We start from the raw sequence: 26286 nt of genomic DNA, 5'->3' as shown, positions 1-26286 counted from the left end.
ATATTATTTAATTCAAGTGAACTAAATCTTAAATGTGTGTAATAGGCTAAGTAATAACTTCAGATAAAACATGCAACAAGATCGGCATTATATCGCTCCATGCAATCAAAGAAAAACAAATCCCCCAAAAATTACAACAGAAAATGTTAGTGGTAGCCAAAGCAATTGTAAAAATATCGCGTCAGTAATGTCTTGGTTATTGGCGTGTAATTGATGTATTATATTAAACTCGTTGGGCATAGCACAGCTTGATACAACAACAAAAAACGCAATATGCGGGGAAAGGAGAGAAATAGATTTATTCGAGTAATTATAACCAGATCTCGAACGAAGCAGGCAGTCCACTCTAAAAAAAAAAAAAAGACTGTAGGCCTGCCTATATGTGCATTGGTGCGGTTCAGAGCGGATCATGGTTGATTTAGCTATGTAAAACTGACTGCATGTAGCCTATCATTCCCCCTGGATAGCCCATTACGTTGAGCTGTGTGATGAGCGCATATGCTACAGCTATCGCCAGACAAAACAGTGACGTCCGTCCACCGTTTCCTCCAGGTTGAGCTCTCTCTGGGTCAGAAGTGAACGTCTCACACAAATCCTGCTTTCACTACGGTCTCGTGTGTGTTTCTTTCAACAATGTCCAATGAGAAAGTCGGCCTCGATGTCTTGCTACCCAATAAGAACGCCAGTGGCAGTGGGCTGGTCCTGAGCAGCTCGAGAGCGAGATTGAGATAGTTTGGAGACGAGGTCTGGACATGAATTCCACTCCTCCAGCGTCCCTAATTTAGAGAAGTGTATGCAGTGAGGGGTCTGCGCGCCTTTCCACGTGGAATTCCGATAGGAGCTGGGACTGAACTAACTGGCTCGAGTGGTGAACTCGGTTCAGGACAGGTGGAATCCCCTGCGGGCATCGCGAACGTAGTGAAGGTTATGAGATCTTTTCATTCTCTGAGGTAAGTAGAAAACATCGAAGAAATGCAGGCTATATATTTCCATATGCTATGGGCTTGGTCATTATAGTAGTATTCTCATTCGTTTGTTTATGGTTTATTATTATATATTATTTGTTTTCGATTATTGTTATTATTAGGCTATTATTATTATGATTATTATTATTTGTTGTTGTTATTATTATTAAAATATACACTGTAAAAAGTAGGCTAATTAGTTCCGTTAAAAAAAAGGTTTTGCGGGAACCCGTTGCCTAGAGCCATTCGAGTAACCCAACTCAAAGTATGTCAGTGCTTAAAGTAATAAAGTGACATCAGCACCCATATGGTGATCTTTTAAAGTTGTAAATACTGTTTTGTATTTTATGATCTTTTCGACACTAAATTGAATGATGTATTCTGAACTATAACAATTGAAGTTAATTGAACATGAATATTTGTTGTTGTGAACAGAAAAATGTAGGGTCCCTTTTACTTCAGCTATTAACCTTCCTTCCAGTTTTCTGTTCTAGTGTAAGTAGTAAGTAGTTCAGATTATTAATATCAGTGGTCGTGTCTTAAGGTTCAACATTGTTTTATGTACTTGACGATTTGTCATTTTAACCCACCGTAAGCAGACATTGTTGAGCACGGTGCTCACTCCTCTATAACTGGAGGTAGAACTGTAAACATAACAGAATTATGCATTAGCCTCTGTCATTATGAGTGGTGCACAACCTGACCTTGTTGATGGTGGGAAAGGCTTGTCTCATTATTGAACATCAATTTTCCTGACTGTTTTGATATCCATTCATCATGATCAATTACACTTTATAGCACAACAAACTGCTTAATACTCTTTTAGAAACATACTATTCTTTGTTCAAACATGCATACAACATTGTGTAAAAGTATCATGAAGTCTAAAAACGTTGAATTACCCACAATCCTCTAAAAACAGAGCCACATGGCACTATTACCTATGCATAACTTAATCCTTCGATATCAGCACAACACATAGAAATCAAGTGTCTGACTACTACTTTATTATGTTAAGTAAAGACGTAAAACATTATAGAATCAAGTAAGAACAACTTATTTAATACATGTTAGATATACTTTAAAATATGAAGTCATCTAACTTGTAAAAACTCAATATTTTTAGATTAGCAGAACACAAATAAATAAAGTTATATTTACTCAATAATCACCTTTTTGTTAACAGTACTCAACACCTTATTAAGTGATACGAGATCTTATTGCCCTGTGAGTTAGTACCACTTTTATGATTTGAGTTCTACTGATCATTGGAGATGTTTGAGTAGCCACTACTCAATTTATGTAATGAGTTAGTCAGTTACTTTTTACAGTGTGTGAGCAAACAACCACATTAAAGCCATAATAAAGCCACGTTGTCACATGCATAACGCATAATTAAATCCACATATTCATTTGACTATGATAGCCTAAACGTTTTTGTTTGAAACTTAAGGTATGCGTTTTGGGATGAAAATGCATTTTTACTTGTCGATTAACAAGATATTGGTAGGCCTACAATGATATTATGGCGTGTGTTATGCCCTTTGTTTTTCAGGGCATGGAGGAATGCCAGTCTTGGCAGTTTACACCGTGGACAGGCCTCTTCCCATTCTAAGTGAGAATTAATGGCGTGTGCGTTCAAGAAATTCTCCATTTACACAAGACTAACACGGGATATCAAATTATCCATTCGGCGCTTGGTTCGGTGAAGGAATTCGGGAATTTTCTGAAGGTCATTGGATTCAGTTTGTAACTGAGAAGTGTCGCATGTTTTAGTTGAAAAATAAAAGCCAAAACCATGACAAATAAACAAAACGGAAATCTGTAATCGTTTTTTGATGGACCGATATGTGAGTAAAGGAATGATATAGCCTAACATTTAACAAAAGGAGGGAGAGAGAGAGAGAACACACAATGAAGGAGAAATCCAAAACTGCCGCAAGGACTAGACGGGAAAAGGAGAACAGCGAATTTTATGAACTGGCCAAAATGTTGCCTTTACCCTCGGCTATCACGTCTCAGCTGGACAAAGCGTCTATCATACGACTGACAACAAGTTATCTGAAGATGCGAATTGTCTTTCCTCAGGGTATGTATATTTTCAGATTCAACAATTCACACTTCTTTTATATGCAATTTGCCATTCATAGGCTAGGCTATAGGCCTATATGTATTTGTATTTATCCTTATAGCCTATCTCTTATCTGGATTCTTTGTTTTGTTTTTATTTATTCACCTGCATTGACATACTGATTACGGTATTATACTTGTATAGCCTAATTTGTTTATTATGCATAGGCATATGCACATTAACATAGCGTTATAGCCTATTACAGCTGATAATAACGTTCTGTAATAATAATAGATACATCTATTTTGATGACACCTGGTAGCTGCTTCCTTAATTGACTGGTGCAGTCATTGCTGATGTTGTTATCTTATTAGCCTATCCCATGTCTTTTGAGCTATAGTTATTGCTACAATACCGCTACAGAATAGGCTAGTGTGTAATTTCATACTTGCGTGCGTGTGCCGTGTGCGTGTCGTGTGCGGGCGCGTGCGAATGATAATCGTGCATGCCTGTCTCGGCGCGCACACGTTTACGCCATTTTCGGGGTCAGAGAATCGAAAGGAGTAGGTAAGGAAGGCGATTAGCCACAATCTTCCCCCGGTTTCAACAGGCTGCTTTGCTGCGTGACAGAGAACAAGCCGCACCAATCACATAAAACGCCCACTGGCCGACCTCAGGCGAGAAACAGAGCCCTGTGATTGAGCGGGAGTAATTCATCCACTCAAGCCGCTTTTGCTTTTTCCGGATAAAGAATGGAATATATGAACTCCGGAAAATTGCTGAAGATATAGGGTGTGGTAAAGAATAGCATATAGGCTACACATGTGGATCTATTGGCTATTTAGGCCTGCACTGCAGGTTTTATCTTTACCATACAGTTTCTCACTTTTGGGTTTAGGTAAACTCATGACAAATTCAAGGAATTACGATTTTTCAATAAGCAGGCCTATAGTTTAGGCCTATTGCGTCAGCCATATCATGATGTGACAGCTGTTATGACAGTGTTATGACAGGTCACCTAAACTGAACGGACACTTCACGTAGACAATCACAGGTGCACGTTGCAAGAAATCACAAAGTAGGCTACTTAGACTTGATGATAAACAGTAGCAGATATGACTGATTACTTAAAAAAACAACTATGCCAGCAGTTTAAGACGTAGACATGCAAGAATTTCAGGATCGGTGGGTCCCCTGTGGGAGGGTTGAGCTAACTTACGCTAATGCGATTAGCATGAGGTTGTAAGTAACAAGAACATTTCCCAGGACATAGACATATCTGATATTGGCAGAAAGCTGAAATTCTTGTTAACCGAACTGCACTGTCCAATTTACAGTAGCTATTACAGTGAAATAATACCATGCTATTGTTTGAAGAGAGTGCACAGTTTTGAACATGAAACGTTATTAATAAACAAATTAAGCACATTTGGGCAGACTTGATACAACCTTTTTAACAGAAATGCAATGGTTAATTGGATCAGTCTAAAACTTTGCACATACCCTGCTGCCATCTAGTGGCCAAAATCTAAATGGGCTGGAATAATACATTATGACCTTTCTCTTGCATTTCAAAGATGATGGTGCAGCAACAACAAAAAATCAACAAAACGTTTGGTTTTTTCTTTGTATTATCTTTCACCAGATCTAATGTGTTATATTCTACTACATTCCTTTCACATTTCCACTAAATTCAAAGTGTTTCCTTTCAGCTGGTACCAAGAATATGGATATCCTTGCTTCAGGGACTGAGCTACAGGCAGTTAGATTTGGGTATGCCATTCTAGAGGTTTTAACTTGTGAATAGCACTTTTTATAATGCTAGTACATTTGATGACATATAGCCTTGGCTACTGATACAAAAACCAACGCCCTAATTTGGAATGCTTTCTCTGGGCTATTGGAAACAATATGAAAGTTTGTGTTTGCATTAACCTATCAGCCATTATGTTTTATAAATCACTGATGCTTGCTCATTAGAATAATCATTAATAGGTTTTATTTTGATTGTGCCCAAGTAGACCTAATTGTGCACATCATAATCAATTATTGTTCATATTGTCTATACCAGACACATGCCATTGAAATGGACAGATTTAGCCTATAGCCTATTCGATCATCATTTGTTACTATATTTGACCACCATTACGAAAATATATTTTTTCTGCAGTTTGATCGAAGTTATCAATTTCTTGTAGCAAACGTAAGCCTATACGCAATGTAGATAAAACAGCAGCAAGAAAATGTATTTCGCACTATGATTTACATCAATAAATACGCATTTTAAAAAGTCCTGTATTGAAATGGAAATGTTTTGCTATTGACACTAGGCGTCCGTTATTTATTTATTTATTTATTATTTCACCTTTATTTAACCAGGTAGGCCAGTTGAGAACAAGTTCTCATTTACAACTGCGAATTATGAAGAGAAAAAAATACAATATGCCTAAATAAAAAAGTCTAACATTAGTCTAAAACATAATAAAGGAAAAAAAACCCGTTGTCGGCTCGAACTAATAGCCAACGGTCAACAAAGGCAATGGCCTATTTGTGTATGCCGACTTGCAGCCACTGTTGGGCTAATGTGTTAACAATTTGTAATGGGTAGGCTATTGTAATTGGAAAAACCGTCCAAGTACAGTTTGTCTGAAACCTCGTAAGCATCTGAAAAATACCCTAGAGCAGAGACGAGAGATGTTAAGTTTAGCCGTCACATCGCCTATACGCTATTTGTTTGGGGCACTTGACGTCAGTTAGACAGTACTTCAAACGCCGGGTGCATCTATTCTTTGCCTATTATATTATAAGACACGTAGACCTGATGATTCACATTGAATCCGGCTTCGCTTCTTGAATACATCAGACAAATTAGTTTAAGCTGCACTCATTGTGACCCCTGTGGTAGGTGAGTTGAAGTGTGAGCAAAGCACAGCTCGAGCCATGATTGCAGCGGATAGTTGAACATGGCGCGCGTCTCACAGAAAAGACAGCCAGACAGGCCTACTCAACAGCATGTAATATCTTATATAAGCATATATAGATTTATGTGTTAACATAAGCATACAATATTAATATTACATGTAAATGTTTTAACAGTTTCAAAAGTTGATAACATGGAATGAATCACAATCGATTTACCATTGATGCAGGTGTTTGCCGTCATTGTGCATTTTCGAATATCTGTCCACGCAGCATGCCTACTTTCGATTGGTCAAGTATGGAGGTGAAATTAACAATAAATGACCAGTCTAAAAAGAGAAGTTCTTGCAAAAATATTGTAATTGCGAAAATATCAAATACGTATTGTTTAATATATAAATGAAATACATATAACAGGTTATACTCTTCTTGTCCATTAGGCTACTATGCATGTCTACGTCAAGCTCAATGTAAACCAACGCTGCATGCTGTTGGCAGAGGATGAGGTTGTTTGCATGCTTGCAGAATGTAAAATCATTTCTCCATAGCAGCTGGGCTCATTTGACTACTAAACAAATAAGGAGATGAACCGTTCAAGAAGCTATTTCAAATGTTGACCAAATAATTTGTGTATTTTTTTGTTGAGCTGTGTAAACGCAAATTAATCGTTTGGACAATATTGAAATGTGAAATGGTGATGGATTATTCGAGTTTTTACTCAGACCCTGATTGATTTTGTAGGCTATGATTAGCATTATTTTTCTATAGCCAAGAAGAGCCGCTTCGAGCTATGTTGGTTCCCTCGAGGTTGTCATGTTCAATGGATTTGCAGTTTTAATATTTGGCTATTTGCGTAATTTCGATCGATTTTTGCAGCATTTTCTTAATCGTACTTTTACACAAATAGCTATGTATTATTAATAATATGATTAATATATCAAGCATACTGCCACAATACATGTCATAATAAAGATGCATTGTCACATGCGTTACGTGTATTATTGCACGACTATGGTTTACCTAGGGAAAAGTAGCCTAGCTGATAGGCTTTGTTGGCGGCAGGTAGCCAAAGTGGTTAAGAGTGTTGGGCCAGTAACAGTAAAGGTCGCTGGTTTGAATCTCCGAGCGGACTAGGTGAAACATGTGCCGTTGAGCAAGGCACTTAACCCAAATTGCTCCTGTAAATCGCTCTGGATAAGAGCTAAATGACTCAAATGTAAATGTTGGCGTTGTGCTTTGTTTCAGGTTTGGGTGAGGCTTGGGGTCACACGAGTCGAACGAGATCTTTGGACAATGTAGGACGTGAGCTGGGATCCCACCTTCTCCAGGTAATTTGGAAAGTTTAGCCTATTTATTTATTGGCAAAATCACTGCAAAATATAATGATTTAAATAGCCTACTGATAATGAAAAAAAGACTTCTTAAGATGTAGACATGTTACATTTGAGTTGATTTGATAGGTGGGACATACTGCAGGTCATTTAGAAAGCTAAGGCTACTAATATCATTTTATAAAATCATAGACAATTATATACACTATTACATATTATACTAAAAATGAAAATAATAATTCTTAAGCTTTATAGGCCTGCCTAGCCATCTTATGTTACATTTCATATTTGAAATAAAATGCGGTGAGTGCTTTTGAATTAATATTACAGTTGATCTGTGCATTAATTCATTCCTTTTTTCTGCAGACACTGGATGGCTTCATCTTTGTTGTGGCGCCGGATGGAAAGATCATGTACATCTCCGAGACTGCATCAGTCCATTTGGGACTCTCTCAGGTCTGCACCTGGTCCTATTCATCATAACTTATTTAGTGTTTTTGTTTTTTCAAGTTTTAGGGAGTGAAGTCTTTTAGGCTAGTATTTTTGCCTAAACCATTTGCGCTAAGAGCGCGTGATATGTTAAAAACGTTATTCGTGTAAGATATTATGGATTCATGTTTGAATTGTTTGAGTGATTAATAACATTAAATTACCGAGGTAATTCTTAACAGGTAGAGCTGACCGGGAACAGTATTTACGAATATGTCCACCCTGCCGACCACGACGAAATGACTGCGGTCCTGACACCGCATCAGCCGTACCACTCGCACTTCGTTCAAGGTAGGCTAGGCCTATATGAACACAGTAGGCCCAATTCGGAGAGAATGAAACCACATATCGAATTCATTTTTGTACGTTGGATAAATAGACTAGTATATTTTCTGCCCTCTCTCCCAGAATACGAGATGGAGCGCTCTTTCTTCTTGAGGATGAAATGCGTGCTGGCGAAGAGAAACGCTGGCCTCACCAGCGGTGGATATAAGGTAGACAATTAATATATGGAAGTAGGCCTATATATTGTTGTCTGAAAAATGATATCGAAGTTGCATAAAAATGCTATTGATTTAATAGACAATTGACGTCAAATTGATTTGCGCGTTTTTACGCGTAACGCTAGGACTACGGATAGGTTATGGAAATGTTGAAATATTTACAGTATTAATAGCTTCGGACACACCGAGAGTGAAATTGCATTTTGGTACACCAGAACTATGTTCATCCCCAATGCTGCAGCATTACGTTGTAGAGGCAGTTGCAGTGCGTTGGGTATGGTGCATGCGTTGGATTTATCGAACGTATGCGTCAAACTGTATGCGTAGACGGCTTGACAGATATGGTAGCAGAACGTGAATGTTGAACTTTTGATCCATTTCGCGCAAAAACACTGTTGGTGTGTTCGAAGCGAAAGCATAAGCGCATGCAATTAAAAAGACAGCGGACCATTTTTTCAACAACAATGTTATGAGTAGCAAGGGTTGTCTAATTTCCCTATCAACCACATCAGGTAATTCACTGCAGCGGTTACCTGAAGATCCGTCAGTACAGCCTGGACATGTCGCCTTTCGACGGCTGCTACCAGAACGTGGGCCTTGTGGCGGTGGGACACTCTTTGCCTCCCAGCGCTGTGACGGAGATTAAGCTGCACAGCAACATGTTCATGTTCAGAGCCAGCCTCGACATGAAACTAATCTTCCTTGACTCGAGGTAGGCCTACAGCAAAACATACACATAAAACAGGGGATTAAGCCTATGATAGATATGGAGGAGAATCATTTAATTACATAGGCCTACAGCAGCTGTTTTGATGAGCCAGCCATTGCATAAAAGGGCTCAAGTTTCTTTAAATTTAGTTTTTTTTTCTTTTCCGCTAGTTCTTTGACAGTTGTTAAATTCGTATTAAGTCCACAACTTATTGGTATAAAAACAGTATCAAATTCACTAACATGAAATGCCACAATATATTACATTATGATTTGTTTTACAATGTCTTATTGAATCTAAAAACTGAAATGTTGTATTGTCTTAAAATGGAGTGCTGGACCACAAGCAACTGTGGTCCAATTTAGAGAATGTTCTGTTCCTTAGCATGAAAACAAGTTTGGATCAAATAGAACTCTAAGCATATATTGATACAGGGAGGGAGAACAGTGTATATATTGATGTGTGGATGGAGAACAGTGTATATATTGATACAGGGAGGGAGAACAGTGTATATATTGATGTGTGGAGGGAGAACAGTGTATATATTGATGTGTGGATGGAGAACAGTGTATATATTGATACAGGGAGGGAGAACAGTGTATATATTGATACAGGGAGGGAGAACAGTGTATATATTGATACAGGGAGGGAGAACAGTGTATATATTGATGTGTGGAGGGAGAACAGTGTATATATTGATGTGTGGATGGAGAACAGTGTATATATTGATGTGTGGATGGAGAACAGTGTATATATTGATACAGGGAGGGAGAACAGTGTATATATTGATGTGTGGAGGGAGAACAGTGTATATATTGATGTGTGGATGGAGAACAGTGTATATATTGATGTGTGGATGGAGAACAGTGTATATATTGATGTGTGGACGGAGAACAGTGTATATATTGATGTGTGGACGGAGAACAGTGTATATATTGATGTGTGGATGGAGAACAGTGTATATATTGATACAGGGAGGGAGAACAGTGTATATATTGATGTGTGGAGGGAGAACAGTGTATATATTGATGTGTGGATGGAGAACAGTGTATATATTGATGTGTGGAGGGAGAACAGTGTATATATTGATGTGTGGATGGAGAACAGTGTATATATTGATGTGTGGACGGAGAACAGTGTATATATTGATGTGTGGAGGGAGAACAGTGTATATATTGATGTGTGGAGGGAGAACAGTGTATATATTGATGTGTGGAGGGAGAACAGTGTATATATTGATGTGTGGAGGGAGAACAGTGTATATATTGATGTGTGGATGGAGAACAGTGTATATATTGATGTGTGGAGGGAGAACAGTGTATATATTGATGTGTGGACGGAGAACAGTGTATATATTGATACGTGGAGGGAGAACAGTGTATATATTGATGTGTGGAGGGAGAACAGTGTATATATTGATGTGTGGATGGAGAACAGTGTATATATTGATACAGGGAGGGAGAACAGTGTATATATTGATGTGTGGATGGAGAACAGTGTATATATTGATACAGGGAGGGAGAACAGTGTATATATTGATACAGGGAGGGAGAACAGTGTATATATTGATGTGTGGATGGAGAACAGTGTATATATTGATGTGTAGACGGAGAACAGTGTATATATTGATGTGTGGAGGGAGAACAGTGAGGCCTTTCATACATGACAGTCTCAGGAAAAATAAAGCAATGTTATTGCAGTGACTTCTGCCATGACTAAAAGAGAGAGAGACATTTTTTGTGTTGATGAGTCACTTTGTCCTCCCTCCCTCCCTAGGGTGGCAGAGCTGACAGGTTACGAGCCACAGGACCTCATTGAGAAGACCCTATACCACCACGTCCATAGCTGTGACACCTTCCACCTACGCTGTGCCCACCACTTGTGTAAGTTAGTTACAGTAGGTTTGGCCCTGCCTCGTCATACTCTACCTTTTACTTTACTGTACTTTAGGCTACTTTACTGTACTCTAGGCTGCTTTACTGTACTTTAGTAGTCAAATACATTTCTGAAATACATCAATTTTATCACAAAGATTTCAATGAGTGAACAAAGGATAAAACTACAAAATACACAAGATAGTAAATGTGATAAAACGCAGAATGTCTTGGCACTAGACATTGACCTCTACACACAGACCAGAACGATCGTTGGTAACCAAGTGTCTCAGACTAGAATAGCCGATGTCTGCTGTAAATGTTCAGATGTTTCTTCATGTTGAATCGGCTAAAACAGCCACCGCTCGTTGGCACACAGCATGTGGTCCTTATAACCCACCGCCACAACAGTAATCAATGGAACACCCCTACCGCACTCCTCCTACATTGTTATTGTGTGTCCTACTTTAGAATGACCCATTATAGGTCAAAACAATCTAAACTAAGATGTCTCTTCCTCTCCTCTCCTCTCCTCTCCTCTCCTTTGATCCTCACAGTGCTGGTGAAGGGCCAGGTGACCACTAAGTATTACCGTTTCCTGGCCAAACAGGGGGGCTGGGTGTGGGTGCAGAGCTACGCCACTATCGTCCACAACAGCCGCTCCTCCAGACCCCACTGCATCGTCAGCGTCAACTACGTCTTGACGTGAGACTCATTCAATTCAATTCAATTCTCTTTCTGAACTGCATCATAATCTGAACCTGGGGAAAAGCGACATTGAGATTCTGAACTTAATGAAAGGTGCTATATAAAGTAAATCTATTACTATTATTATTATGAGGATGATGGATTCATTATTATTATTATTATTATTATTTTTAATTCAATTCAATTCAATTTGACTATTACTATTATGATGACGATGATGATAATAACGATGATGATGATCATGATGATGATGATTATTATTAGTAATTCAATTCAATTCAATTTGACTATTACTATTATGATGATGATGATGATAATAACGATGATGATGATCATGATGATTATTATTAGTAATTCAATTCAATTCAATTCAATTTGACTTTATTAATCCCCTAGAGGCAATTAAGATGGCATTGTCAGAGCAGAAGTAACAAACAATTACATACATAAACATAAAAAAAACTCTACATACAAAACATGACCTTCTCGTGGACCAAGGTAATAGTGAAATACCAACAAACTTAGTTCATGACCCCAGCTACACTGATAGTGGGTAGGGCTGTGTGTCCCTCTCACATTCACAGTTCATGACCCCAGCTACACTGATAGTGGGTAGGGCTGTGTGTCCCTCTCACATTCACAGTTCTCACTACTGTAAGTCGCTCTGGATAAGAGTGTCTGCTAAATGACTAAAATGTAAAATGTAATGACCCCAGCTACACTGATAGTGGGTAGGGCTTGTGTACCTCTCACATTCACAGTTCATGACCCCAGCTACACTGATAGTGGGTAGGGCTGTGTGTACCTCTCACATTCACAGTTCATGACCCCAGCTACACTGATAGTGGGTAGGGCTGTGTGTACCTCTCACATTCACAGTTCATGACCCCAGCTACACTGATAGTGGGTAGGGCTGTGTGTACCTCTCACATTCACAGTTCATGACTACAGCTACACTGATAGTGGGTAGGGCTGTGTGTACCTCTCACATTCACAGTTCATGACCCCAGCTACACTGATAGTGGGTAGGACTTGTGTACCTCTCACATTCACAGTTCATGACCCCAGCTACACTGATAGTGGGTAGGGCTTGTGTACCTCTCACATTCACAGTTCATGACCCCAGCTACACTGATAGTGGGTAGGGCTGTGTGTACCTCTCACATTCACAGTTCATGACCCCAGCTACACTGATAGTGGGTAGGGCTGTGTGTACCTCTCACATTCACAGTTCATGACCCCAGCTACACTGATAGTGGGTAGGGCTGTGTGTACCTCTCACATTCACAGTTCATGACTACAGCTACACTGATAGTGGGTAGGGCTGTGTGTACCTCTCACATTCACAGTTCATGACCCCAGCTACACTGATAGTGGGTAGGACTTGTGTACCTCTCACATTCACAGTTCATGACCCCAGCTACACTGATAGTGGGTAGGGCTTGTGTACCTCTCACATTCACAGTTCATGACCCCAGCTACACTGATAGTGGGTAGGGCTGTGTGTACCTCTCACATTCACAGTTCATGACCACAGCTACACTGATAGTGGGTAGGACTTGTGTACCTCTCACATTCACAGTTCATGACCACAGCTACACTGATAGTGGGTAGGGCTGTGTGTACCTCTCACATTCACAGTTCATTACCACAGCTACACTGATAGTGGGTAGGGCTGTGTGTACCTCTCACATTCACAGTTCGTTCCCTTTATGGCCTATCTGCACTCCTACACCTTACTTTACACAGATATCGAACATTTGTATTTTTTTCAGGTAGTGTGTCAAGAGAGCCCAGATGCGATAAGACCTTTTGAGAACAGTAAGATAAACATTGGGGGTAAAAACCTACTTTCAGAATTGACCTGGTGTCTGAGGAAAGAAAATCTATACCACAGTGAACTGGAAATCAATAGCCATCTCATAGCTGCTGCCCATGTTGGATGTTCCTTGTTAGGTTTGGTTGATCCAGACATAGCCCGTTAATCTGTGTGTGTGTGTGTGTGTGTGTGTGTGTGTGTGTGTGTGTGTGTGTGTGTGTGTGTGTGTGTGTGTGTGTGTGTGTGTGTGTGTGTGTGTGTGTGTGTGTGTGTGTGTGTGTGTGTGTGTGTGTGTGTGTGTGTGTGTGTGTGCCTGTGTGTGTGTGTGCCTGTGTGCGTACGTGTTTAGGCCGTCTGCCGGTCCACTCTTGTGTATTTACTATTGTGTATTGACCTCAACCTCCAACACACTCACAAACACGACTCAATATGGAATCAGGTTTCTCTAGTGTGCTCATACTACATGTATAGCTTATAATCAGAAGTAAACATGTTTTGAATGAATTCCACTCTGTGAGATACAGTACATCCCCGGTAAATACACACCAAGTACTGTTCAAATACTGCTGAATTTGACAATACATACTAAAGAGCAGCTAAGCCATCCCGTCACCATAACCTAAGCATTTTAATCCATTAGCTTCCATCATGTCATTAATAAATCATGATTCGGAGGTGGAGAGCCACTGGCATATTTCAGATGGGAGTTAGTCTGACTTTGACCGACAGGTGGAAATCAGCTAACACAGCTGAGTTTGCACTAAAGCCTATAGCAGCGCTGGTGGCTCGAGCTCAAGTCACAGAGAGGACACATATAATGCAGAACAAGTCACCACTACTGTACCTGCAAGAGCCAATAACCATGTCTGTGGTCCAATTGTCACCCTCTTCTCTCTCTCTATATATATAGTGAACTACTTTTGAGTAGGGTGCATAGGTCTCTGATCAAAAGTAGTGCACTATATAGGGAATAGAGCGCATAGGGCTCTGGTCAAAAGTAGTGCACTATATAGGGAATAGAGTGTCATTTGGGACGCACTCTATGTCGCACAAAAAACACTGACTATCCAAATATTTCCTTTCAATCGTATGGTGTCACACACATAAAGAGCGGGTCATATTTAGAAACATGTTATAGTGACTGGTTGACTGAGGTCAGAGACAGGGCACAGGGGCTGATGTGGTAAGTTAAGAACAGGCCGGTATTTACAGAGCGTCTGACACAGCAACCGTTTCATGGTATTGACGTCTGATAGAGTTCAGGGAAAGGACAGTGGGTTAGAAGGATGAAGGTGGCGTATATATTATCTTATATGTACATAATGAATAGTCAATGTTGGGAGAAATGTATTCAATCTAGGGGGCTGTGTGTGTGTGTGTGTGTGTGTGTGTGTGTGTGTGTGTGTGTGTGTGTGTGTGTGTGTGTGTGTGTGTGTGTGTGTGTGTGTGTGGTGTGCATGAGGTGTGCATGTGGTGTGCGTGCGGTGTGTGTATGGTATGTGCGATGTGTGTATGGTGTGTGTGTGTGGTGTGTGTATGGTGTGTGTGCGGTGTGTGTGGTGTGCGTGCAGTGTGTGTATGGTATGTGCGGTGTGTGTATGGTGTGTGTGTGTGTGTGTGCGGTGTGTGTATGGTGTGTGTGCGGTGTGTGTGTGTGTGGTGTGCGTGCGGTGTGTGTATGGTATGTGTGCGGTGTGTGTATGGGTACACTTTGACTTCAAGAGAATGTAAACTGAGACAAAGGAGTAGATTAACGATAAGCATGGTGTTGACGTTATGGGAATGGTTGTAATTCTTGTGTGTGTGTGTGTGTGTGTGTGTGTGTGTGTGTGTGTGTGTGTGTGTGTGTGTGTGTGTGTGTGTGTGTGTGTGTGTGTGTGTGTGTGTGTGTGTGTGTGTGTGTGTGTGTGTGTGTGTGTGTGTGTGTGTGTGTGAGTGTTCTACCAATGTTTGTGCCATAGCATTGAATCATTAACTTTGCTTAAGGTGTCTGTTGTGTTTCTCATAGTGAAAAACAGGAGGGCTAATCTCCCAACCTAGTTTATTTTACATCATATTTTCATTTCTAACGGTCATCACATTTATGCATGAATCAATACTCAAAAGAAAGTGTTAGTGAATCATGTCTCACTCACTATCAAAAGTAAATATTGTCAGACTTTGGTGTTTCCATTGGAGTAATTACTTGTAGTACGTCATATTATATATTGCCATAACTTCTGTGAAATAAGATGTTTTAAATGTGCTCACTACATGTCAAGTCGTACCTCTCAGTGAAAGCCTGATGAAGGAAACATTGGTTGAAAAATCCATTCAATAGTTTGTGGAGCATTCAGGATTACTAGTGTGTTGGAGTTTCTTCTTTCTTCAAGTGTGCTCACTACAAAATGGTGCTCTTCTGTGTGTCTGTGTGTGTAGAGATACTGAATATAAGGGAATACAGCTGTCCTTGGACCAGATGACCCCTAGCAAGCCAGCGTTCTCCTACACCAGCCCTCCGAGCACTACAGACGAGAGGAAGGGCACCAAGCCCTGTGTAACACACACCAAGGCCAAAGTCAGAGTGTCCCCCTATCCACAGCAGGTAAGACACTTGGTACCTCTGTGGTGTACTTGTTCCCTAGCATAATAATAATAAGAGCATCTGTTTCTCTCTGCTGTAGACCCAAACTCCTATGTTCTCTTAGTCACACAGCCTCGTTGTGTTGTCTTGTAATCAATATAAAGTGTCTTTAAGCCAAACGTCACAGAATATTGAGATGTTGTAAAACCATCTTTTACTAATTTAATATATCATTTAAACGTAGAATATTTTCTCTTTTCCTACAGTTTTCAGCTTTTCACCCAGAGCGTTCCGAGTCCGACCAGGACAGCCAATGGGGAGGTAGCCCGCTGACAGACTCCGCCTCGCCTCAGCTGCTTGACCAAGGGGAGGGAGCGGAGGGCGGGGCCTGCGCCTACAGACTCTACCCCGACTCCGGCTCCCTGTGCTACGGCCTGGCCCTCTCCGAGGAGGACCTAACGCACACCCACACCCCGGCCCACCCTCACATCCCCGCCTGCGACCGTGGTGCCCGCTGCCAAGCTGGTCGCTACTTCCTGGGCGCTGCTCCCCAGTCTGGACGGGAGGCCTGGTGGGATGCCACGCGCTCTGTCCTCTCCCTGCCCAAGTCGTCTCTGGAGAACGGCGAGGGCTACGACCTCACTTCCTATCACAGCTTGGTCCAAGGTAAGGCGCTAGGGTGACGGCCGCCACCATCTGGAAATATGGGTTGTGTCCCAAATGATACCCTATTCCCTATGTGGTGAACTTTGGGCCCCATAGGGCCCCGGTCAAAAATAGTGCACTATATAGGGAATAGAGTACCATTTGGGACGCAACCATACAAATCCAACTTTTCCCTGGTAGCTTGTTTACCAAATGGACCGTGGACATTATGGTCCATGCGAAGTTGTTTCTTGCCAGTATGCCGATTGTTACCATCTGTTGTGCAATAATTGCCCACTGTTGAATCCAAGTTATTTCACATTTCATGTACTCAAACTGAAAGACAACTCCCAATGGTGCTGCTGCCAAGGAATGCACTGTCTATAAGGGATTTACAAGACATGATCAGTTCTATGCATATTATCAAATGTCATTTCATGTAGATGGATAAATAAATCTGTCTGTATATTACAAAATGCAATACTTCACTCCAGTCATATTTCAAGTTTGTTTTAATAGCCACATAGCGGTCATAGGCAATGACGTACATGGGTATCACATAAGTATGCAGTAAAATCATAGCGATATGTCCTTTTGGGTTTGGGGCTAGAATTATTACATCAATGTGGAGACTTGTGGTGCCATTTTGTGTAACAGGACGGGGCCACTGGGACGAGGAGAGCGTGGTCAGCTCGCCTGAAGGGGGCGGCGGCTCCACCAGCGACTCGGGTGAACGTTACCGCAGCAGCACTGGCGGCGACCATTTCCAGGCGAGCCCTCAGGAGCCCAGCAAGATGGAAACACTGATCCGCGTCACGCAGCAGATGATCAAGGAGGAGGAGAGCCGCCTGCAGCTGCACAAAGGGCCCCTGGACGCCCTGGGCCCAGTGGGGGGCCTCTCCAACAAGAGCCACAGACCCTGCTCCTTCACCCCCTCCTCCCTGCCCCTCCTCCAGACTGCCATGCCCGGCGTCGTGTGTCGTGGCCCGGGAGTCGCCGACGGCATCAACCTCACCCTCACCTCCGAGCGCCTCCATCACCGCAACGACGGCGGAAATGTTTTGGGTTCCCACGACAACGACGACAAAAACACAGCCAGCCCGGCCTCTCTGTCGCGCCTCAGCAGCCCCAGCTCCGACGGGATCCCCAGGTCGGGCCTGTCCGTCTCCAAAGACTACCTGCAGAGTCAGACAGATGTCTCGCCCCACCACCACCCTCCAGTGCAGCAGGGGAGCCCTCTGCTCTACCCTGCCCAGGAGAGGCAGCACCTGGACAGGCACGCGGCCTACGCCCTGACTGGCTACTCCCTGGACCACCTGTACGACGCGGAGAGCCTGAGGAGCTACTCTGGGCTGGCAGGAGCCCAGTACGGCATGCTGCCCCACATGAGGATGCAGGCTGACCAGATACAAGGACACAAGGGCACATCGGTGATCATCACCAATGGGAGCTGACCGTACATGACTGACATAAAGACAGACCAATCCTAGCATCTCATTGAAGGAGTAAATGTGGGACTTACAAACTTACTCCTCATACAATAGGGTCTGATCCGATTTTAGTGTCAAGATATTCCCCATAACACAGGTCTTCTCTGTCACACTTCACTGAGCCCAATAGAGTCCAATAGAGCCCAGACCCAGCAAGCAAAATAGTTGCAATAATGTCAGGCGGGCAGCTTTTGTTATGCCTTAGTCAGGTTGTATACTGATTATAAAAGAACATTGTTTCAATGTCTTTTTACTGACCAGAAAAATTCATCTTTAACTGGTTGTAATCTGGTTACCTGATGAAATAGCAAACAAAATATGACATCTTTCCCATATGTCTTGATGTTATTATCATAAAAAAGCAGGTTTAACTGTAATCTGCCATCGCTACAAAAATGTTTACAACCAGAAACTGACGTCATTATGACGTTCCATTCCAAATTTTGCCCTCTGGGTAATTTAATTCCTCCCCTTGCATTGAACTGAGATGCTGTGGAAAGGCTATTCAAGTTTTCAGTGAGTGTCCAGCTTGGTTAAAGATAAACCCAATGTTTTAGTCCCAACATAGTGTCACGCACCAGTAACTAGGCCTACCGAAATGATCATTTCCCAAGGTAGTAGACAATGTGCAATTCCATTACATGACCTCAAACCTGATAAAGCATTGTGTAACTTCCTCACAAAAACTTCAATGGAGGGTAAAAGTAGTTCTTTATAAAAATACTCATGTTTTTCTATATTTAATTGTCAACATGTTGAATATTTCTTTTCTTCTCAATTAAATGTCATGTTTAATGTCAAAGTAGAACATTTGGTGGCAGGGTTGCTTTAGTTTCAATGTTGGCATTATCTGTGCATCCCATTTGCCAAATTTCCCCTCTTAGTAGAAGTCTTAAGGTGTGACAACAACAACGTTTATCACTTTAAACTTCTGGTGCTTCATCATGTGTTTCAAATTGAAAAAATGATATTGTTATGCTCACTTTTCCTACCCCAAAAAATATGTAAAGTATCTCTTGTGTAACTTTATTTATGATGTAAATATGTTAAGAAATTGCTTTCTTTTTTGGACAACAGGTCGTAAGTGTATCTATTAACTGGGGATAAAAAATATTTTGATTCTAAATACAGGTGCAATCAAACCCTCTTTGATGTCTTGGTTTTATTCTGGTCTGTAATGTGTTGGGGGACTCGCTTTGATCAAACTGGGGTTGATACAAGAGGAAAAAAGAACCCTTTGAGAACACAAGCCATCACGCCATCACAATGCCGTTGTGACTCACTTTAACTTTAAAATGTTATTGCCTTTTTTCTGTCATGTAAGACAGTTCTAGCAGTATAAGTACTTGCATATGTAAACACTTTGACCTTACCTTAGCAGTAATAGTCCTGCCATGTTTTCTAATGTAGTTAAGTTATTCAGATGTAGTCGTCCACCAGCATGCCTGTCTGGAATGAAAGGCTCCCTGACTGGCGCCTGAGAGCGTAGCTCCCATCACTCACTGTTGACATGGGCATGTGATGGACCGCATGTGTTACCAGCCAGCCAGCACTGACGTTCCAGGAGGTAGAGCCATTACACAGCTCTGTTGTCACCTCCAGATGAAAGCATAAGAAAGAGAGTGTGTGTGTGTGTGTGTGCGTGCGTGCGTGCGTGTGTGTGTGTGTGCGTGCATGTGTGCATGTGTGTGTGTGTGCGTGCATGTGCGTGTGTGTGTGTGTGTGTGCATGTGTGTGTGAACTTACAGAGTAGCTTGTTTTCTAATGTATCTAAAGGGGGGTTAGGGCTGCAGTCCACTGGCCCTTTGCCTGATGTGCCCTTGAGGCTTTCACATGCAGAGCAACCAAATACTGGGCCCATCGCCCAGAACCAACAGTCTCCATAATAACCCAACCACACCCCCAACAGCCACCCCCTCCTCCACACTTCCTTGACATAGTCAAACAGCCTATCAAATTCATCGGAGCCAAATGACTCCTGGAATCCTGGCACTTACACAGAGGGCAAAACTGGTTGCAATGATGTCAGGATGACAACTTTTGTGAGGTTATGGTCAGTTTGTAATACTGATTGTAAAAGTATGTTTTTTTATGTCTTAATAGTAACTAGAAAAAGTATTCTTTATCTGGTTATAATTGGTTATCTGTTGTCGCAACCAGATAACAACCAGATAACAACCAAAATATGACATTTCTAAGCTTCTTGATGTCGTCCTGAAAATATATATATTTCACTGGTGGTATACAGTTATCTAACGTCACTTCAACCAGAAAACCAAAGTTCATCAAGAACAGGACATCCTGCCTGATTAGACCACATGAAACCACATGGAAACGTGTCTCTTCTTGCATTCTCACACATCTCATTGGAATATAGATAATAACCACAACCACAACACTGCTAAATGAAATCATTCACAATTCATATCAAACAAAAGCATTGCTGTGAATTAAAACCCTGCGGTGTTTACATCAACTTTTAGTAGCACCAAGAGGGGTACAATTGTATGTGCCCAGCTAATGTTAGCAAGGCGGCTAAGTGTGACATGTTTTCCTATGGGAAATGCTAACAGCTGCTAAATATTTAACTCAAGCTTTGAACCCAGAGACATAACTGCATAGCATGCAACGTGGTAAATACGGCCCCAGCCTTTCTGCCATTAAGTGTTCTATGGAAAACTAAGTTCAAACCACAGCAGAGACACAGTCGACTTCTACCCTTGAACTGGAGGTTGGGCTCAAGATGAGGAGAAAGGAATAACCACCACGGGGTGAGGGAGGGCACAGCTCACTGTCCAGCCCAGACAAACCCAACTGTCCACTTGATTGATTTCAGGTTGGGGATAAAAGCACCATCGCATATTCATACGTCAATTAAAGGGTTGCTGCAGTGTTTTCTCCATACTTCAACCTGGCGTCTGGTAAAGCAGTATGCTTATCACACACCTTTATACAGGGCCGGTTCCAGGCGTAAGCGACATAAGCGGTCACTTAGGGCCCCCGGACCTAAACATTTTTATTATTATTGTTATTCTAGGAACTCAGTCGGGGTCTCAACCTACTATTGAGAGTAGTACACTCTTTGAAAAAGTGTTCCATTAAGGTTATTCAGCTGTCCCCATAGGATAACCCTTTTTGGTAGCAGATAAAAGCCTTTTCTATTCCAATTAGAACCATTTTGGGTTACATGTAGAACCTTCTGTGGAAAGGGTTCTACATGGAACCCAAAATGGATCTACTTGGAACCAAAAAGGTTCTACATGGAACTAACAACGGTTCTTCAAAGAGTTCTCCTATGGGGACAGCCGAAGAATCCTTTGAGGTTCTAGATAGCACCTTTTTTTCAAAGAGTGTACAATACACCAGGTGCAATATAGAAATGTGGTTGTGCCTCAGCAGTTTTTCTCTTGTTATGTCAGTCACTGACAGTCACTCAATTAGCTCATGTCAGCATTAAAAAATGTGATTGGTAGTTAGTCCAGCTATGAAAACTTGTATTAATCCAGGCCGTGTCGAGGGGCCCTGACCCTCAGGGGGCCCCCATTGATTTTGTTAGTTATTCTCACTCAGATATCATATTAACATGGCATAAGTCATTAAAACATTTGTAGAATTGCAGGAAATTACCTTTAAAAGTGCAAAAATGTATCTCCAGGAACTATCACTATTCTCGAAGGGAGGAAGAAGAGGAGGAGAAAGGCCACTGTCATTGCCGAGCCTGGGCAGTGAGGTCTCTGTCTGGACTGGGAGGCTGCTAGTACTAGCTGCTGCATCAGTAGGGCTACTAGTTTTTACCTGCCATGGTGTTTCATTAACCATGGACAAGGTAGTAGCTTTGCTGATGTGGTTATCTTTGGTCATTTGGCATGAGCTTGATCAGATAAAGATCAGATAAAGCTTTTTTTGCAGCGTTTTTTTGTGCACCACCTTGCCTTCTGTTTACCCATCTTGAACAACGCACTCACTCTCCATCCGAGTTCGACCTGATTCACCTAACTGTTACGTGAGGATGCCTGAGGCAGGCTTCCGCTGGCGATGCTGAGAAATAGGCTAATTAGATGCATGACAACTATATTGTCTGTCTGACTCACCTACTACCCACCCTTGGACAACACAAACACCTTGATTTATACATGTGGAACTGTCAAAATTATTTAGAATGTTCTATTTTAACCTAATTTGTCATGACATCCAATTGGTAGTTACGATCGTCTCATCGCTGCAACTCCCCAACAGAACTGAAGAACAAAACATTTTTTTTATTTTTTTTTATTTCACCATTATTGAACCAGGTAGGCCAGTTGAGAACTAGTTTTGATTTACAACTGCGATCTGGCCAAGATGAAGCAAAGCAGCGCAACAAAAACAACAACAGAGTTACACATAAACAAACGTACAGTCAATAACACAAAAGAAAAATAGAAAAATCGATGTACAGTGTGTGCAAATGTAGAAGAGTAGGGAGGTATAATTACAATTTAGCATTAATACTGGAATGATAGATGTGCAGATGATGAAATGTAAGTAGAAATACTGGGGTGCAAAAGAGCAAGAGGGTAAGTAATAATATGGGGATGAGGTAGTTGGCTGTGCTATTTACAGATTGGCTGTGTACAGGTACAGTGATCGGTAAGCTGCTCTGACAGCTGATGCTTAAAGTTAGAGAGGGAGATATAAGACTCCAGCTTCAGCGATTTTTGCAATTTGTTCCAGTCATTGGCAGCAGAGAACTGGAAGGAAAGGCGGCCAAAAGAAGTGTTGGCTTTGGGATGACCAGTGCAATATACCTGCTGGAGTGTGTGCTACGGGTGGGTGTTCCTATGGTGACCAGTGAGCTGAGATAAGGCGAAGCTTTACCTAGCAAAGACTTATAGATGACCTGGAGCCAGTGGGTTTGGCGACGGATATGTAGTGAGGGCCAGACAACGAAAGCATACAGGTCGCAGTGGTGGGTAAAATATGGGGCTTTGGTGACAAAATGGATGGCACTGTGATAGACTACATCCAGTTTGCTGAGTAGAGTGTTGGGGGCTATTTTGTAAATGACATCACCGAAGTCAAGGATCGGTAGGATGGTCAGTTATACGAGGGTATATTTGGCAGCATGAGTGAAGGAGGCTTTGTTGCGAAGTAGGAAGCCAATTCTAGATATCATTTTGGATTGGAGATGCTTAATGTTTGTCTGGAAGGACAGTTTACAATCTAACCAGACACCTAGGTATTTGTAGTTGTCCACATATTCTAGATCAGAACCATCCAGAGGAGTGATGCTAGTCGGGCGGGCAGGTGCGGGCAGCAATCGGTTGAAGAGCATGCACTTGGTTTTGCTAGCATTTAAAAGCAGTTGAAGGCCACTGAAGTATGGCGTTGAAGCTTGTTTGGAGGTTTGTTAGCACAGTGTCCAAAGAAGGGCCAGAAGTATACAGAATGGTGTCGTCTGCATGGAGGTGGATCAGAGAATCACCAGCAGCAAGAGCGACATCATTGATATATACAGAGAAAAAAGTTGTCCCAAGAATTGAACCCTGTGGCACCCCCATAGAGACTGCCAGAGGTCCGGACAACAGGCCCTCCGATTTGACACACTGAACTCTATCTGAGAAGTACTTGGTGAACCAGGCAAGGTAGTCATTTGAGAAACCAAGGCTATTGAGTCTGCCGATAAGAATGTAGTGATTGACAGAGTCGAAAGCCTTGGCCAGGTCGATGAAGACGGCTGCACAGTACTGTCCTTCCGAAACATGCGTACTCCGAAATATGAGCCACCAAAGTCACGCTGCTTGCTTAACCCGGAAGCCAGCTGCTCCAATGTGTCAGAGGAAACATCGTTCGACTGAAGTCAGCTTGCAGGTACCTGGCCCGCCACAAGGAGTTGCTAGAGCACGATGATCCAAGGAAAGCCCCCCCCCAGCCAAACCCTCTCCTAACTGCCAATTGTGCGCCACCCTATGAGGCTTCCGGTCACGTCCATGACATAGTGGTCACGTCCCAGGCTGTAGTGGCGCCTCAGCACTGTGATGCAGTGCCTAAGACCGCTGCACCACTCAGGAGGTAATTTATGAAAAATAAAACATTTAGACGTAGGTGTGAGATGAATGACGCATGGGCCTCCAAAGCTTGTGGGCCCCCCCGCCTTGTGGGGGCTGCAAGAGTATACACTACCCCAGTGTCTCCACCCTGTGGAAGAATGTGTAGAATTGCAGAAAATGTACTTTAAAATAAAAATTTCTCTCTCCACCGTCAAGAGGTTGCCACCCACTAAAATGTTTTTGCTGCGAGGTGGGGGGCCCCCAACCAAATCTCTCCTAGGGCCCCTAAAAGGCTATAGCCGGCCCTGTCTTTATAAACCAGCCTCAGACCAGTGCTAATGTGAAAATGTTTCAGTATGTTGGCTAACTTAAAGATTATGTGTGATGACAATGTTTTTTTGTTGCAACATTGCAACATTGCATCTTTTATCTCATTGATGGAAAATAGTACTTATCTCAGCGACAAATTATGTGTGTGTGTGTGTGTGTGTGCATGTAAATGTGCTTGCAGTGCGCTTACTGAAAGACATAAGCACCAACTGTCCTGCTGTAATTCCGAGCCTAAAGAACGAGGGCTCCTAATGGTTTAATTCCAGGAAAATAACATCTATCTCTCTGGCTAAGAGACACTACCCAGAATCCTTTGTTCTTGGACGATTTGCCATCCGTTGACGGGAAAGTGTGCCTTTTAGAACTTTTGGTAACACTATGATTTGCTAGGGCGCTGTGGACCGGGATGGAGGATATGCGTAATCTGAGGATAGCATGTTCAAGCCTAGCGATAGGTGCTGCGGCGTCAACAAATACTTCGAAATTTGACATTTGGAGCAACTTCCAAGTGCGGAGAAACGTGGACAAACGTCTAATTTTACAGTGAGAGCATGTTAAATGGTAAAACATGAATATATTTAGTATTATTTTATCAAAAAATTATCACTTCATGTTTAATTCTTAATTTTTTTAAAATTCACTGAGTAAGATGGTCCTCCCCTTCCTCCTCTGAGGAGCCTCCATTGGTTTATATCTGTCTGTTTGCGAAGATGTATCTATCAAAGTCACTTGAGTGATAGTGAACTGCTACAAGTAAAATCAATCATGCATAATTCATTGGATTTCCACTATGAGGTAAATCAAGTGACAGATTAATGTTAAGAATAATTAATTTGTTCACATTAATGAGATGTTAATGAACCGAGAATGGACTGAAAAACAAACAAACGAAGAAAGAGGCAAAACACCACAATGTGTTAGAGAGAGACAGGGAACCAGGAAGAGTTGCCAGTGATCCTGCATGGGTTGTGTGTGTGTGTGTGTGTGTGTGTGTGTGTGTGTGTGTGTGTGTGTGTGTGTGTGTGTGTGTGTGTGTGTGTGTGTGTCTATGTGTGTGTCTATGTGTGTGTCTATGTGTGTAATTTGGCAGGAGTGAAAGGCAGAGAAGTGATGGCACCAGCCCAGCTCAAGCTGTGGCAAACCAAGCGTGAAATCGGTAACAAAGGAATTCACAGGATTAGGGAGCATTACGACTCACAGACACACACACACACACACACACACACACACACACACACACACACACACACCACCCCCCCACACATACACACACAACCTGAAGAGATAACAAAAGCATTTTGGGCTAGTCACCCCCTTGTGTGGCAGTTTCTTCTAAATAGCTTGTTGGAGACTCCACCTACTGTAGATTCATTACCCAAGACCGGGTTTATTCAGTACAAGGATTGGGGAGCATTACGACTCACTCACACACACACCACACACCATCTGAGTGATGGGGTTTGTGTGTGTGTTTTGGAGAAGGGAGTGTGTGGGTGTGTGTGTATGTGTAAGAGGGAAAGAGAGAAAGAGAACAGGGGAGAACAGGGTATAATCATATGTTGGATGGGTTACGTTCAATACTAATAATGATAATAATACAATCAACAACAGCCCAGTCTTTTTAATGTCTCTTAAAATTAACCCTTTAAGTTTGTGTAAAGGAAATACTCCACCATGCTGTCATGCACCAGTGCCTGTTACAGTGTTGGAGTGCTGAGAGACAAATAGAAACCTAATTTCCTCCGTGACCACTGCACCTTCAACCATGCCTGACCTCAATCTCCTGGTCCAGCCAATCAAAACATCTAAATGGGGCTCAGGTGCACTGAGGTCTGACTTGG

The 26286-nt window shown here is 42.0% G+C and overlaps 1 protein-coding gene across 2 annotated transcripts; it reads left to right on the top strand.

The window, feature by feature from the left end:
• The first annotated feature begins 658 nt into the window (after positions 1-658).
• LOC115175058 (single-minded homolog 1-A-like) lies at positions 659-19233 on the top strand. Of its 2 annotated transcripts, XM_029734216.1 has the most exons (12): positions 659-950; positions 2521-3054; positions 7201-7283; positions 7653-7742; positions 7958-8066; positions 8184-8269; positions 8791-8990; positions 10764-10870; positions 11419-11566; positions 15807-15972; positions 16218-16617; positions 17254-19233. In XM_029734216.1, the coding sequence occupies exons 2-12, from the start codon at positions 2880-2882 to the stop codon at positions 18048-18050; spliced, it is 2361 nt and encodes a 786-aa protein (XP_029590076.1). In that variant the 5' UTR covers positions 659-950; positions 2521-2879; the 3' UTR covers positions 18051-19233. The 2 variants fall into 2 exon arrangements, with proteins under 2 accessions (XP_029590076.1, XP_029590075.1); XM_029734215.1 differs by lacking the exon at positions 659-950 and having other exon boundaries at positions 2477-3054; positions 7958-8269.
• The last annotated feature ends 7053 nt before the right edge of the window (positions 19234-26286 follow it).

Source organism: Salmo trutta, chromosome 35 (genome assembly GCF_901001165.1).
Source record: "Salmo trutta chromosome 35, fSalTru1.1, whole genome shotgun sequence".
NCBI lineage: Eukaryota > Metazoa > Chordata > Actinopteri > Salmoniformes > Salmonidae > Salmo > Salmo trutta.
Note: the sequence above shows the minus strand (reverse complement) of the source record. Positions and strands in the feature narration are given on the sequence as shown.